General features: G+C 41.1%; 1 protein-coding gene across 15 annotated transcripts in view; it reads left to right on the plus strand.

Moving 5' to 3' along the window:
- The first annotated feature begins 2,488 nt into the window (after window positions 1-2,488).
- Window positions 2,489-16,085, plus strand: part of ZNF618 (zinc finger protein 618) — a 313,429-nt gene continuing 299,832 nt past the window's right edge. For 3 of the 15 annotated variants that reach the window (XM_074974154.1, XM_074974156.1, XM_074974155.1), the window contains exon 1: window positions 2,490-2,599. In XM_074974154.1, the coding sequence (XP_074830255.1) occupies window positions 2,543-2,599 (57 nt within the window). In that variant the 5' untranslated portion in view covers window positions 2,490-2,542. Of the gene's footprint in view, window positions 2,600-16,085 lie in introns of all 15 variants that reach the window. The other 12 variants (XM_074974144.1, XM_074974145.1, XM_074974149.1 and 9 more) reach the window with 7 other exon arrangements.

Consider the following 16,085-nt stretch of genomic DNA (forward strand, 5'->3'; position numbering starts at 1 on the left):
AGCACCAGCATAGCTACAGTGACCCCCATGTTCAGACTCTGTGAGCCCCTCAGTCTGACCTCCTTGGTCAGTTTACAGGTGAGAGGCCCAACTCCTTCCAGAAACCAATCCTTTATACCCCCACCTTACACCTCCCAGTCCCCTCTAACCTCCCTTTTTTGTCCTGTGACTACAGAGGTGCTAACTGGTCACTTCACCTTGAATCATCTCTTACAATATGTGTTAACTACTTATGCTAAACAATCTGTTCCCCTTTTATTTAGCTGTGACCTCTTGAGTACCTTTCACAGACCTGAAGAACAGCTCTGTGTAAATCTGAAACCTTGTCTCTTTCACCAACAGAAGCTCGTCCAAGAAAAGATACTACCTTTGTCTCGCTAATAAGTAGTAAGAGCTTACCTCGGCTACCAAATTAGGCTATGTCTACACTACAAGTCATGTCAGCATAATTTATGTCAATTCACCCCACCCCCAGCGACATAAATTCCTGTACAGATACTGTTATGTCAGCCTGCCAACAAAGCTTCTGCTGTGCACAGGGGCTGGAGTAGTTAAGTGGTGGGGAGAACTCTCTCTTAACCCTAACCCTAGATGTAAATAAATGCCATTTTGCCTGTCTGCTCCGTATGAGTTTTGGAGAGGAGCTAGCGCTGAAGTTCAAGATTGCAGCTGAGGAGACTGCACCAGGACCATGCTGGGCTTGAGATCTATAAGTGGGTTACCAGCATTATTTGACTCTTTAGTTCCAAAATGAATAATATTTCATATTTTGATATTGTCTGGGGCCTTTTTGTGTAGAGTGTGAGAAAATGCAAAATGTGGCTTTAAACAGAAATGCAGCTGCAACTTTTACTTTAAATCTTTCCATAATTTATACTGATTAAGCTCATGGAGGGGGAGGGGCAGCTGTATTATTCACTGGTCACCTCAGGTGTGCCACTCTTCAAAGGAAAAAGAAAAGGAGTACTTGTGGCACCTTAGAGACAAACAAATTTATTTGAGCATAATGCATCCGATGAAGTGAGCTGTAGCTCACGAAAGCTTATGCTCAAATAAATTTGTTAGTCTCTAAGGTGCCACAAGTACTCCTTTTCTTTTTGCAAATACAGACTAACACGGCTGCTACTCTGAAACCTGTCTTCAAGGGAAGTTATGTACTACTTATATTCTTCCCCAAGAGCTCTCACTTGAGAAGTCCCACAAGACAGAAGGGAATGGCAAAGGGCCTGCAGACACCACCCAGAAGCTTCTTGGGGGTGGTAAACTCTGCTTCATGAAGACATTATAAAAAGTTGTTCAAACTTACTTTTAAAATGCCCTGCCCCTCAGACTTCTCACACAACAGGTAGTTTTAAAGTTGCTTTTCGAATTCCATCATTAGAATCTGGATTTGGGGATGATTATGAAATGAGATAATAAATTATTTCCATAAATATTCAGGTAGAACTCCCAAGTTCTGCAAATTGAGGCCCCTGATAATCAGACCTGAACAGAGTTACATTCCAAATTGAGCAGGGGAGAGAACAACAGGCTTCCCCTGGAGCTGCCGTCCATGAACCCTGGAAATGAATGTGACAGAGGGCTGTGGCTCCCAGGGAAGAGCAGAGCCCAAAGATGACACTTTTTCAGAGGCACACCCACATTTCTGGCCTTAAGGTTGGGAGCCCACATATGATTAGCTGCCAGTCCTGCACTGTCCCACGTTTCTTTTGGCTCATGCCAATTTCAGGTCCTCTCTCCATCCTGTTTGGAGGAGGTTGGCAAAGGGCACCAAATCCCTACCAACAACAGTGCTGGGAGGCTCCTGGGGAAATTGCTGCTTTCTGTGGTTTTCAAAAAAGTAGTCCCTGATTTTTATTTATTTATTTGTTTCTCGGAGCTCAGATTAACCCACCGCTGCCTTCCTCCCACCGAAAAATAATCCTCCGAATTTCGGAAAGTGCCAGTACTGAGAGCCTGCTGCTGCGTGGGGACCCCCTGCCGCTGGGCCCTGAGGCTGGGCTCAGAGTCAAGCACCTTGCGAAGTTGGAGCTGATCTTCCCGGACGTGGCATGGGCAGCAGCGAGCTGCCCCGCGGCTGATGGTGCCAAGCCCGGGGCAGCGCCAGGGGCCCTAGCGCGGCAGGCTGCGGCGGCGTCCTGGGCTGGGCATGGAGGGGCGGAGAGGGCAGAGCCCCGGGTCCTGCAGCGCTCAGCTCGGTCAGACTCAGCCCCCTGCTCCTGCTGCTGCTTGATCTGAATGTGCTGAGGCTGGAGCTGCCCCCAGAGCTGCTGTGATGGCGGCCGCGCGGGCTCCGCACCGGGACTCGCCCTGCCCGCAGCAGCGCCCTTGCTGAAGGCGGCGGCGGCGGCCGGCGCCCCGGGGGAAGGGGGGCTGCAGCAGCCCGGCGAGCCGCCCACCCGCGCCGCGGGCATCGCCCCCACTCGCGTCCCTCCAGTCCCCGCAGGGCGGAAAGGCGGCGGCGGCGGCGGCTGCATTGTGAAGCGCGCCGCGGATCGCAGGCCCGGGAGCAGCGGGGCTCGCTCCCTCCCGCCCGAGCCCGATGAGCCAGCCGGACAGCAGCGCCCCGGAGCCGGCGGCGGCGCCGCCGGGAGAGCAGGTAAGGGCGGCCGGCGCGGGGAGCCTCGGGGGACGCCCGCTCGGCGCGGGCGGCCGCGGGGCTCGGCGCGGGGCGCCCGGCTCTGCCCGCCGCCCGGCCCTGGCCGGCGCCGGGAACAAAGCGGCGCCGAGCAGCCATGTCAGCTCGGACCGCCGGCGCAGCCGCCCGCGAAGCGCCCGGAGCGGGGCCGCCGCGCCCCGCCGCCCCCGCCCCGCTCGGCCCCCCGGCTCCCCGCTTTTAGGCCCTTTCTCTTTCTCAGTTTTTTTTTTTTCTAATTTTTCCTCCAAACGGTAGTTTTTTTCCATTAAAACGGCGCCACCTAGGGGAGACTATTTCGTAAATAAAAAGAAATTAAAATTGAAAAAAGAGGAAATATTTGCTATTTCTTATTTTTAAAAAGTTTGAATTGCAAGAATTTGCTGGGGATTTGAGGGCAGAATGTTTTGCATATTCACAGACCAGCTAGTTGGGTGGGCTAGGCTCGTAGGAACAAATTTTGTGTTTTTGAAGCAAAGCCCTGTTAATATGTAAATGAAAATTAAGCTGGAATTTGGACGAATTCAGGTTTTTTCCTGTTTTGGAAGAAAATATTATTGTAAAACAGCGACTGCTTGAGAATGAATCTAATTTAAGTTTTAGACAAGCATATATCAATCAACTGCAATAAAATATTACTTTGGGGAAAGTAAGAGAATTGCTGTTATGAAGCAATTATGAATTGTGCTTCATTGTAATTTTGAACTTGCTCTCATAGTGTGGCACGGTTGATTTTGGTGTTTTGTAATATTTAAAGTTAGTTGTCTTAAATAAGGAAGAAATAAAGAAAAAATATAGAAATTTTTCTGTGGACACACCCAAATTTTTTTTTTTTTTGGTGATTTTGGATTTCATGCAAAAATGCTTTTAAACAATAAGGTTCTACACACAGATCAGAAAAACACGAGGGAAAGCAAAATTAAGAGTAGAATATCAGTTTTGGTTTTGAATTTCTTGGTTTTTCTGATGGTTTGTCCTGGTATAATTAAAACATAGTTTCCAGTCATTTAATTTCCTACTTCTTCTTTTGTAAAGATAAAAAATTTCCATAGTAGGTTTTTTACACATATACTGAAACTATTTCAGATACTGTGGATCATATAAATGTAGTATTACATAGATTTATTGTAAAATCTGCTTTGATAATAGAAATTTGCATAATTAACATTATTATGAACAAAATTAACTGTAGATTTGAATATTGTAATTTTTAATAAAACTAAAGTAGCTAAAAAGGGCGCTGCCATGATATTTTCCATAATTTTAAAAATCCTTTTCACTTCTCTGTTTATAATCCTTCTGGAGTTTGAGATTGAAACCTTTCCATAATTAATGTTTTCATAGTGTTGTGCGCGCATTTTGTTATTATAAGGTTGCCTGCAAGTAGTGGACTACACACACTGGTTTGTTATTGTAGGGTTGCCCTTGAATACTGGGTTGTTGGTATTGATCTTTTAAAAATAAACAACAAAAGAGCACTGAAGCTTTCATTGTTTCAATAAAAGCACATATAAATGATATACATGGCTTTGCATACAAAAGAGAGTGTGGAAGATTAGGTCAACATTTGAGTCTTACCAACCTTGACACAGCCTCCTCTCTAAAATGGGGACAAAATAGCAAGATGGCTGGCTCCACAGCTGCAGCATTTAATTTGAAAAGAACATTTTTGAATTTTGAACACAAGTTTCTGCAACTTGTGCTTCCACACTCCAATAACTTAAATTTAGCCCCCCCCCTTTAAATTAAATTTCAATCTGGAATGAATTTTTCTGAAATGAATTTTCAAATTTGAATTTAACCCCCTAAAATGTGTTTGGTGCTCTGATTGTTTCACTGTTACTTGATATTCACTTGAAATTAAAGTCTGGACTTCCTGATAAATGCAGGGAGAAGGATCTATTTTTCACCCTGTTCTCATTTATTGGGTTGATGGAAAGACTTGTAAAGCAGGAAAAGTGTTGGGTGGAGGAGAAAATATTCAGAAATACAACTTTATATTTTTACTTTTGCATTTATCTCCAGAAAAAAGACACACCCTCTTCCTGAATTTTTTTCAGCAAGTATAGAATAAAGTACCATAGTCATTAACAAATAGTGGCACAAACACACTGGAGTGTCACGTTGTAGAAATTATACACAGTGCATTAAATTGGATTAAACAATCCTTGTCAATATTTTGTTCATGGTTTCATTCAAAAGCCTTAAAGGTGGTGGCTTTTCCAAACTCATATCCTGCAAGAATTTTTTTAATTGAACTGCACACTATAACTTCAGCTTAGTCTAAGAGTATTCCAAAATATTTTTGAAGATTCATGAATTTAATTCTTTTTTCCAAGAGGAGATTTTTTGACGCTTCTCTTTTTTTCCCTCTGCTCTGCCGAGCCCCACATCCTCACCCTAAAATCTTGGGAGAAGCCCTGATGATTGGTGTATTTTAGGCCGGGGATGTAATAAATTGGTCGCTACATTATTTTGATTATGAATAGTGGCATATATTCAGTTACAGTACATAAGAGGTTCTGTTGCCTTGTATTTTACATTAATGTCTTAGAAGTTTATAATCAAAAATATAGGACTTGAAGTTTCAAGTCCTATATTTTTGATCTCTACATGTACTAAACTGCTAATGCATATAGATATTTAAAATATGTGTAACCCATTTCCTCTGCAGAGATTGAAAATGCAATAGCACTAGATTGCAAGTTGCGGGGATGCCGTTGTACTGTAGGTGTGTGTACTGTAACCTTTACAACCTTTAACTGTGTGCGTATCGGTTTCCTTTAAACAATGGCTTCCATTGTATCTTTTGCTGGTGGTGAAAGCTATAGTTTAGGTTATACTAGAATTCTCAACCTTAACCTATTTTTCATATGCTCTTACATTCTGGAGAAAATCTTCTCGGCTGAAATTTCAAAGGGAACTTTTTTTTCTGGAAAGTTGAGCAAAATTTGTTTGCCTATTTTTGAGTTGTGTGACAGTGGAAAAGAAAAGAAACTGCTGTAAATAGATTTCAAAACCTAATTTTTGTAGCATAAATTACAGAAAGACTGTACTTTGGAAGTGGAAATTTTCCAGGAACCTAGTCCTCAGTCGGGGGACAAACATAAAATAATGGCATGTTAAATGATAAATAATTTTTGCATAAGCACAGTATGAAATTTAATTATTACATTATTTCCAGTATTATAGAATAATTTAAATACATAATATTTTTCTAATATATTTGGTTATGTAGGTGTAGTTTCACTGCTGTGGTGACGTGTAATTAAATTTTTGATTATGCAAGTGTGTCAGAGAAATCAATAGAAACCAGTGTTCTAAAAAGATTTTCCTTTTTTTTTAACTTAATGTAAGTATTTGTATTATTTAGGGTACAGTCTTTGGACTCAATTCTAGAAGTCCTCAGCATGTAGAATGCTCACTGAAGCTGTGCACATAGAGGGGTTTGCAGGATTGGGCCTTTCAATCCTCAAATGTCAATAAATTCCAAAGTAAGGGTTCTCGCAGTAACCATACTTCCCTCATATGGTGTACATAGAACTCAATACTGCCATTATATTAATACATATAGATCCTCTTGGATTCAACTGGAATAGTGTGTGCATATTTTTAAGATAGGGTGATTGCATAGGCCCCAATCCTGCAGATATTTATGCATGTGTTTAACTTTATGTATGCAAATATTCCTGTTGGCTTCAGTGAGACTACTCAGATTCATAGATTCTGTGGCCAGAAAGGACCATTGTGATCATCTGATTTGGCCTCCTGTATATTACAGACCACAGAACTTCCTCAAAAATAATTCCTAGAACAGATCTTTAGAAGAACACCCAATCTCTTGATTTAAATATTGTCAGTGATGGAGAATCCACCACTACCCATGGTAGATTGTTCCATGATTAATTACTATCACTGTTACAAATTTATGCCTTTTTTTCAAGTCTGAATTTGTGTAGCTTCAACATCCAGAATTGTGTTAAACCTTTCTCTGCCAGAGTGAAGAGCCCATTATTAAATATTTGTTTCCCATGTAGGTACTTATAGACTGTAATCAAGTCACCGTGTATCCTGCTTGTTGTTAAACTAACTAGACTGAGCTCTTTGAGTCTATTAATATGAGGCATGTTTTCTAATCCTTTAATCATTCTTGCTGATCTTCTCTGAATCCTCTACAATTTATCAATATCCTTTTTGAATTGTGAGCAGTAGAACTGGATGCAGTATACCAGCAGTGGTCGCACCAGTGCCAAATACAGGGTAAAATAACATCTCTACTCCTGCCTGAGATTCCCCTGTTGATGCATCCAAGGATTGCATTAGCCCTTTTGGCCACAATGTTGCACTGGGAGCTCAGGTTCAGCAGATTATCCACCCCCAGACCCTCCCTCTCCTCCCCCCCTCCCTGAAAAAAACCCCCAAAACCAAAACAACCCACCCCCAATCATCTTTTATAGAGTCACTGCTTCCCAGGATAGAGTTCCCTATCCTGCCAGTATGGCCTACATTCTTTGTTCCTAGATGTACATATTTACATTTACCTGTATTAGAACACACATTGTTTGCTTGTGCCCAGTTTATCAAGCAATCCAGATCTTTCTGGCTCAGTGATCTGTCCTCATTGTTATTTACCACTCGCTCAAATTTTGTGTCATTTGAGAACTTTATCAGTGTTGGGTTTGTTTACTTCGAGGTCATTGATAAAAATGCAAAATAGCGTAGGGTCAAGAACCAATCCCTGCGGCAATCATCTGGAAACACATCCTTTTGATTATGGTTACCCGTTTATAATTCTATTTTGAGACTATCAGCTAGCCTGATTTTAATCCATTTAATGTGTGCCATGTTAATTTTATATCTTTCTAGTTTTTTAATCAAACTGTCATGTGGTACCAATTCAAATGCCTTATAAAAGCCTAAGAGTATTACATCAACACTATTATCTTTATCAACCAAACTTGTAAGACTCATAAAAAATATCAAGTTAGATTGACAGGATCTATTTTCCATAAACCTATGTTGATTGTTATTAAGTATATTACCCTCCTTTAATTCTTTATTAATCAAGTCCCATATCAGCCACTCCATTATCTTGCCTGGGATCAATGTCAGACTGGCAGGCCTATAATTACCCGGGTCATACTGCTTACCCTTTTTAAATATTGGCACCACATTAATTTTCTTCCAGTCTTTTGGAACTTCCCCCGAGTGCCAAGAGTTATTGAAAATAAAATCCAGTTCTTTTAAAACTCTTGGATGCAAATTATCCAGACCTGCTGATTTAAAAATGTCAGACTTTAATAGGGTTAGAATTCAAAATGACCTTGACAAATTGGAGAATTGGTCTGAAATCAACAAGATGAAATTCAATAAATACAAATGCAAAATAGTGCACTTAGGAAGGAAAAATTAAATGTACAAATACAAAATGGGGAATAAGTGGCTAGGCAGTAATACTGTTGAAAAGGATCTGGGGATTATAGTGGATCAGAAATTGAATATGTGCCAGTGCTGATCAGGCCTCAGCTGGAGTACTGTGTCCAGTTCTGGGTATCATACTTTAGGAAAGATGTGGATTAACTGGAGAGAGTCCAGAGGAGAGCAAGAAAATTATAAAAGGTTTAGAAAACCTGACTCATGAGGAGAGGTTAAAAAAACTTGGCATGTTTAGCCTTGAGAAAAGATGAGTGATGGGGTAATTGATAAATCTTCAAATATGTTAAGGGCTGTTATAAAGAAGACAGTGATCAGTTGTTCTCGATGTCCACTGAAGGTAGGACAAGAAGTAATGGGCTTAATCTGTGGCAAAGGAGATTTAGGTTAGATATTAGGAAAAAGTTTCTAATGATAAGGATAGTTAAGCATTGGAATAGGTTTCCAAGGGAGGCATGGAATCCCTATCACTGGAGGTTTTTAGAAACAGAATAGACAAACACCTGCTGGGTGGTCTCGGTTTACTTGGTGCTGCCTTAGTACAGGGGCTGGATTAGATGACCTCTTGAGGTCCATTCCAGCTCTACATTTCTATGAATCTGTGATTCTATAATGCAAAGTGTGCTGGGACCTGAAAAGAACAAAACATGATACCTGCACCAAAGATCTTGAAAGCTAAAGGTCTGGTCCTGTAATTAGTAACTTACGGATGTGTAGTTATTTACACATAAAGTCATATTTAATTTAATGAGCCTCTGTGAGAGTGACTGTTTGTAGGTCAGGCCTTTAGTAAAGACATAAAAATTATCATAAAAAGATGGAAATTTGGGCGATGGAGGAGGATGAGAGAATGAATAATATTTGTTATGAATGTCATCTGATGGGCTTGGGGTGGTTTTTTAATCATGTGAAGAAGTTCTGGCTAGTATGAGGTATTATCTTTTACGTTTCTTAAAATTCTGAGTAATTGAAACTAATCTGAATGTTACAATAATTTAAAAATATTGTACTACTGAATATGTCCATAGTGAACTGGTTCAATCATACTGCATTTTTGGGAAGAAGTTTCTGATTTTTAATATTTTATGGATTAACTGCTAATCATCTGCCTCCTTTTTGTTTTAGATTTGTTTCTTGAGTGTCTCTTGATTATTTTGTACTATGTGAATCCAATTTAGTGGTTAACTAGTATGGAAAGTACATCTGGATGTGTTGACTTTGTACTAACAAACATTGATTTGTTGGGGTAAGGGAATAGAAATGAATGAGGCTGTTTATCATGTACAGTATGTGAGTGATAACCCTTTTGGAATAAGCTATCCTTGTTCCTTCCATTGATGGAGAAACTGATTCCCTGCCCCTTTAGCCAATCAGATGGGCGTTGGATTTTTCAGCCATAACACAAGTAGAGGGGAGACAAAGACAACAGAAGCAGCCAGTTTGCATGAGTTGCATGGTAAAGGTTTTGATTGTGCCTTTTCTAAGCAGGGTACAGATGACTTACATCTACCTAGTCGAGGCATTGATAAGAACATGAGTGGAATAAAGTTACAGTAGGAAGTAAGGGAGTCAAAAAGGATTTAAGATTTTATGTTCAGATAATGGAGTTGTTCAGCACTGGGAAATAATTGAGAAACTGTGGGATAAAATAAGACCAATGTAAGTAATGGGGTTATATGACTTGGTGGGGAACTTCTGTGGGCTGCTCATTTTGTTCCAGGACTGAGCAATCCAGGACAACAGCTGTTTTTCTATGGGGGGAAAAGGAAGGAGACCATCCCTCTCCCAGTCTGTTATCTAAGGAAGCCTGGAGTGAGCCTGTAATACTGTATTTCTGTATTTAGGTGAGTCAGATGAGATACCACCTTCCCTGGACACGTGCACGATGTGTAATGGCTTTCTGGCATCTTTGACTGGCAAGTTCATAAAGGAGCTCTTGAGGAAAGATTAAAGGAGGACACCCAGTCAGTGCCTTTTACAAGGGTTGGAGTGTGGGGGAAAAGGGACTATTTCTGAAGTGGGGTGGGTAGTGATAGCACTGGGCACGTGCTGCAGACCTGTGAAATACAATCATAAGGGATGGAGCAAAGAATGAGATCCTTCCAGATGGTCTTGTTTAATTATTGTATATGATGCTAGTCGGTGCACTGTAATTATGTATGTAGCTAATTAGGTATACAATCATTTCTCATCTTTTAGCGTTAGCATGAGACTCACCTATTTGACCAGGTTTTTCATAAGTGTTAGATCACTTTCCCCTATCATTGTCAGTACAGGGGTATTGGAACAATTTATATGTATACTGGAATGCGTTACCTAGGGAGGTGGTGGAATCTCCTTCCTTTGAGGTTTTTAAGGTCAGGCTTGGCAAAGCCCTGGCTGGGATGATTTAGTTGGGGATTGGTAGACAAGCCCTAAGATTGGGGGGTGTAGACAAGCCCTAAGTTAGAACCTTTGTTAGAACTGGGGTATGTCTTCACTGCAAAAAGAAAAAGGTGTGTTCCTAATTCAGGTCAAAACATAAATAGCAGCGAAGACGTGGCAACTCAGGTTTGGGTTCCTAGCTCAAGTTCAACTTGCTTTGTCCCCTCTCCTAATTTTTTATCCAAGTCAGATAATGTGGGTTAGCTCACCCAAGTTGAGATCATGCTTTTTTTTTTTTTTTTTTTTTTGTTAGCAGTTAAGATGTCCCATATGTTGGTCTAACTCACCCTCTGAAGATCCTTCAGCTTCTGTCTCCTCTGGGTGTAAGGGCTTGTCTAGAAAAATAGCATACAGCAAGCTGAGGTATGACTCTTCAGTGCCGTGGCGTGCTGTGCTAGCTGTCTGCATGGACCCTGCTCTCAAGCACAAAGCACCAAGTTCCTGGGTGTGCATTAACCTGCATTTTGTGAAAACACACTGGGGTACTTCTAGTGCGCAATAGGAAGGTTCACACTATCAGTTGCTGTGTGGCAAGCTAGGGTGCTGTAGATTTACATCTCAGCTTGCTACACACTCACTGTTCATCTAGAAAATCCTTATATTATGCTGATTTAGACTTTCTTTTTCAATGTCTGATTGCCAGAAGCTGGGAGTGGACGACAGGATAGGTCACTCAGTGATTGCCTGTTCTTTTCATTTCCTCTGAATGATCTGGCATTGGCCACTGTCAGAAGACAGGATACTGGGCTTTAGATGGACCATTGGTCTGACCCAGTATGGCTGTTCTTATGTTCTTATCATGGAATAAAAGTTTGGGGAGAATGCAGCCTAACCTTTGCAAACTTGTTAATGATCTTGAGTTAATTGGCAATCAGTTAATGAGGTAAAAACTGTAGTGTAGAAAAACCATTACACATTGGTGAAGTGGATGTAAGTAGGTCAAAGGAGTCTCAGGCCAGGTCTAGACTAGAAACTTTTGCTGGTATAGCAATGTCTATAGGATTTTGGTTTTTTTCCTCCCAAAATTTCTGTATCAGCAAAAGCCCTTTTGGTTATTAGAAGTGTTGTAATTTACCCCACTGCAAATTGTTGTATCACATCAGAATTTGGCCCAGTATAATGTGAAATTAAAATCTATATCTGAGCCTGAAAAATGACTGGATATTTTAAATATCCTTATACTGGGTTTACAAGGGATAGAGGAAAATAAAGCAGTGCGAATAGGCGATGGAAGCTATTAGTTCTGCAGAGAAATGTTATAAATATTTGGGATGGCATAGCAGAGAGTCTGGATGTATAAATGAAGAATAATAATAAAGGTAGCCAGGGGAAGGTTCACACCAGGGGATTCTGGGATCTTGCTGTAGGCCTTCAGGGCAGTTAGAGAAAGTAGATCTGGAAGTCTCAAGCAGATCCGGAAGTCTCTTTTCAGACAAACAAGGGTGTGTGCGTGTGTGTGTGTGTGCGTGTGTGCATGTGCGCGCGCAGATAGATGGCTAAAAGCTACAGCTTTTATCATGGGAGATTTTAGTATCTCTGCTATTGACTGAGAACTGTTCAAAGACTAAGAGGGAAGAAGGCTCTTTGAGGTAGAGCAGGTTTTTCCTTAAACAGTTTGCTGAGCACCTTTTATAATCAAAAGCTGTTCTTGATAAAAACAGATTTAAAAATTTTATTAAAGTTAATGTTTAAAATCAAATTTACACAAGTTAAGAGGCAAGGTACTGTACATCTGGGGTTTGGCTTGGGTTATGGGGGATTGCAAGTATCGGTTACAAGGTTCACAAGGTACATACATATCACATAACCAGCATATATCCAGATTGGGGTGTGGGAGTTTTTAAAGCGCCAGTGGATAAATGGGCTCGGGTAGGCACCCATGCAGTGTATTAAGAGTCCAAATCAGTATTGGTGTAGAGAATAAGTACATGGGTGGGGTGCATCCCTCGGATTGTCAGGGAAGGAAGTGGGTTATTTCCCTGATCGGTGTTCTCGGTTACTCAACCTGGTACTACAATATGAGATTGTCCTGGTAGCGGGGGTCATAAAACCATATTTTCAGGTCTGGTTTGTAAAGTTTGCTCTAAAAAAATATTGTTGGCTCAAATTTAGATTCAGCCTGGGAGGAAATTAAAAAAAAAAAATCCATATTGGCGTATTTTTTACTTAGTGGTTATGTGTACGCACACTCCAGTATCTTAAAAAAATGAATTTTGTTTTAAAAATAAATGTTTTAAAGTTCCTTCAAATAGGCATTTTAAAATTATTTAGGTCTAATATGTTAAGTTCTGTTTATTAAAAAAATCGTTATTAATGGAAGTACTTTATTAATTTTTTAAATCACAAGTTTATTAAACCTCTTTCATAGCTTTGAAACCAAAATCAACAGCATTCTATTAGTGCATGAGAGGTAGTAAGGGAAACTGAGGTAAAAACAGAAATGAAATTAATAGATTCATAGATATTATTAAGGTCAGAAGGGACCATCATGAACATCTAGTCTGACCTCCTGCACAACGCAGGCCACAGAATCTCACCCACCCACTCCTGCGATAAACCTCTCACCTATGTCTGAGCTACTGAAGTCCTCGAATCATGGTTTAAAGACTTCAAGGTGCAGAGAATCCTCCAGCAAGTGACCCGTGCCCCATGCTACAGAGGAAGGCGAAAAATCTCCAGGGCCTCCTCCAATCTGCCCTGGAGGAAAATTCCGTCCCGACCCCAAATATGGCGATCAGCTGAACCCTGAGTATATAGGCAAGACTCACCAGCCAGACACCCAGGATAGAATTCTCTGTAGTAACTCAGATCCCACTCCATCTAACATCCCATCACAGGCCATTGGGCCTATTTACCATGAATATTTAAAGATCAGTTAATTGCCAAAATCATCATACCATCTCCTCCATAAACTTACCGAGTTTAATCTTGAAGCCAGATAGGTCTTTTGCCCCCACTGCTTCCCTTGGAAGGCTATTCCAGGACTTCACTCCTCTGATGGTTAGAAACCTTCCTCTAATTTCAAGTCTAAACTTCCCGATGGCCAGTGTATATCCATTTGTTCTTGCGTCCACATTGGTACTGAGCTTAAATAATTCCTCTCCCTCTCTGGTATTTATCCCTCTGATATATTTATAGAAAACAATCATATCTCCCCTCAACCTTCTTTTGGTTAGGCTAAAGAAGCCAAGCTCCTTGAGTCGCCTTTCATAAGACAAATTTTCCATTCCTCGGATCATCCTAGTAGCCCTTTTCTGTACCTGTTCCAGTTTGAATTCATCCTTCTTAAACATGGGAGACCAGAATTGCACACACTATTCCAGGTGAGGTCTCACCAGTGCCTTGTATACCGGTACTAACACCTCCTTATCTCTACTAGAAATACCTCGCCTGATGCATCCCAAGACCGCATTAGCTTTTTTCATGGCCATATCACGTTGGCGGCTCATAGCCATCCTGTGATCAACCAATACTCCAAGGTCCTTCTCCTCCTCCGTTACTTCTAATTGATCATGCTTATAACTAAAATTCTTGTTATTAAACCCTAAATGCATGACCTTACACTTCTCACTATTAAATTTCATCCTATTACTATTACTCCAGTTTACAAGGTCATCCAGATCTTCCTGTATGATATCCCTGTCCTTCTCTAAATTGGCAATACCTCCCAGCTTTGTATCATCCGTAAACTTTATTAGCACCCTCCCACTTTTTGTGCCGAGGTCAGTAATAAAAAGATTGGTCCCAAAACCGATCCCTGAGGAACTCCACTGGTAACCTCCCTCCAGCCTGACAGTTCACCTTTCAGTATGACCCGCTGTAGTCTCCAAAATAAATAAACAAAAATAAATCTGCGACTAGGGTTTTTGATTTCAAAAGGGCTCACTTTCAAAAATTAAGGAAATTAGTTAGGGAAGTGGATTGGACTGAAGAATTTATGGATCTAGAGGCAGAGGAGGCCTGGGATTATTTTAAGTCAAAGCTGCAGAAGCTATCGGAAGCCTGCATCCCAAGAAAGGGGAAAAAATTCATAGGCAGGAGTTGTAGACCAAGCTGGATGAGTAAGCATCTCAGAGAGGTGATTAAGAAAAAGCAGAAAGCATACAGGAAGTGGAAGATGGGAGGGATCAGCAAGGAAAGCTACCTTATTGAGGTCAGAACATATAGGGATAAAGTGAGACAGGCTAAAAGTCAAGTAGAGTTGGACCTTGTAAAGGGAATTAAAACCAATAGTAAAAGGTTCTATAGCCATATAAATAAGAAGAAAACAAAGAAAGAAGACATGGGACTGCTAAACACTGAGGATGGAGTGGAGGTTAAGGATAATCTAGGCTTGGCCCAATATCTAAACAAATACTTTGCCTCAGTCTTTAATAAGACTAATGAGGATCTTAGGGATAATGGTAGCATGACAAATGGGAATGAGGATATGGAGGTAGATATTACCATTTCTGAGGTGGAAGCGAAACTCAAACAGCTTAATGGGACTAAATCGGGGGGCCCAGATAATCTTCATCCAAGAATATTAAAGGAATTGGCACATGAAATTGCACGCCCATTAGCAAGAATTTTTAATGACTCTGTAAATTCAGGGGTTGTACCGTATGATTGGAGAATTGCTAACATAGTTCCAATTTTTAAGAAAGGGAAAAAAAGTGATCCGGATAACTATAGACCTGTTAGTTTGACATCTGTAGTATGCAAGGTCTTGGAAAAAATTTTGAAGGAGAAAGTAGTTAAGGACATTGAGGTCAATGGTAAATGGGACAAAATACAACATGGTTTTACAAAAGGTAGATCATGCCAAACCAACCTGATCTCCTTCTTTGAGAAGGTAACAGATTTTTTAGACAAAGGAAACACAGTGGACCTAATTTACCTAGATTTCAGTAAGGCGTTTGATACGGTGTCAAATGGGGAATTATTAGTTAAATTGGAAAAGATGGGGATCAATATGAAAACTGAAAGGCGGATTAGGAATTGGTTAAAAGGGAGACTACAACGGGTCATACTGAAAGGTGAGCTGGTAGGCTGGAGGGAGGTTACCAGTGGAGTTCCTCAGGGATCGGTTTTGGGACCAGTCTTATATTTAAATTAATTTGATTAGCTTACTTTCAGTGTCTAACAATAATAAATGGTGAAAAGTAAACTAGGGACTGAACCTACAGACATTAAACCTATGAAATCTCCTTTTGAAGTCAGAGCTTAAAGTTAAGTGCCTGCTTACAGGTTTGCAGGATTGTTTTTCTTTGAATTAGATTTAATAATCTAAAGCAGTGGTTCTCAAACTTTTTCATGGTGTCACCCCCTTTGGGTGGGGGAGGGAGTTGCAGAATGAGCCCGCCCTGCCGTGGTGGCTCTTGTTCTGCAAGGCTGGCTGGGCTCAGCTCCTCGGTCCTGGCATTGTGACATGGCCCCTGGCACACAGGGTTGTGTTGGATTGCCACTCAGGTTTGGCCTGCCCCCCGTGAATTGGGGGGAGGCTGAGCCAAATGAAGTGAGTGGCACTGTGACCCCATGCATGTGCCAGGAGCGAGGACCCAATGGCCAGAGTGGGGAGCTGAGCGCAGCCAGCCCTGCGGGACAGAAGCTG

This window comes from Natator depressus, chromosome 16 (genome assembly GCF_965152275.1).
Source record: "Natator depressus isolate rNatDep1 chromosome 16, rNatDep2.hap1, whole genome shotgun sequence".
Lineage (NCBI taxonomy): Eukaryota > Metazoa > Chordata > Testudines > Cheloniidae > Natator > Natator depressus.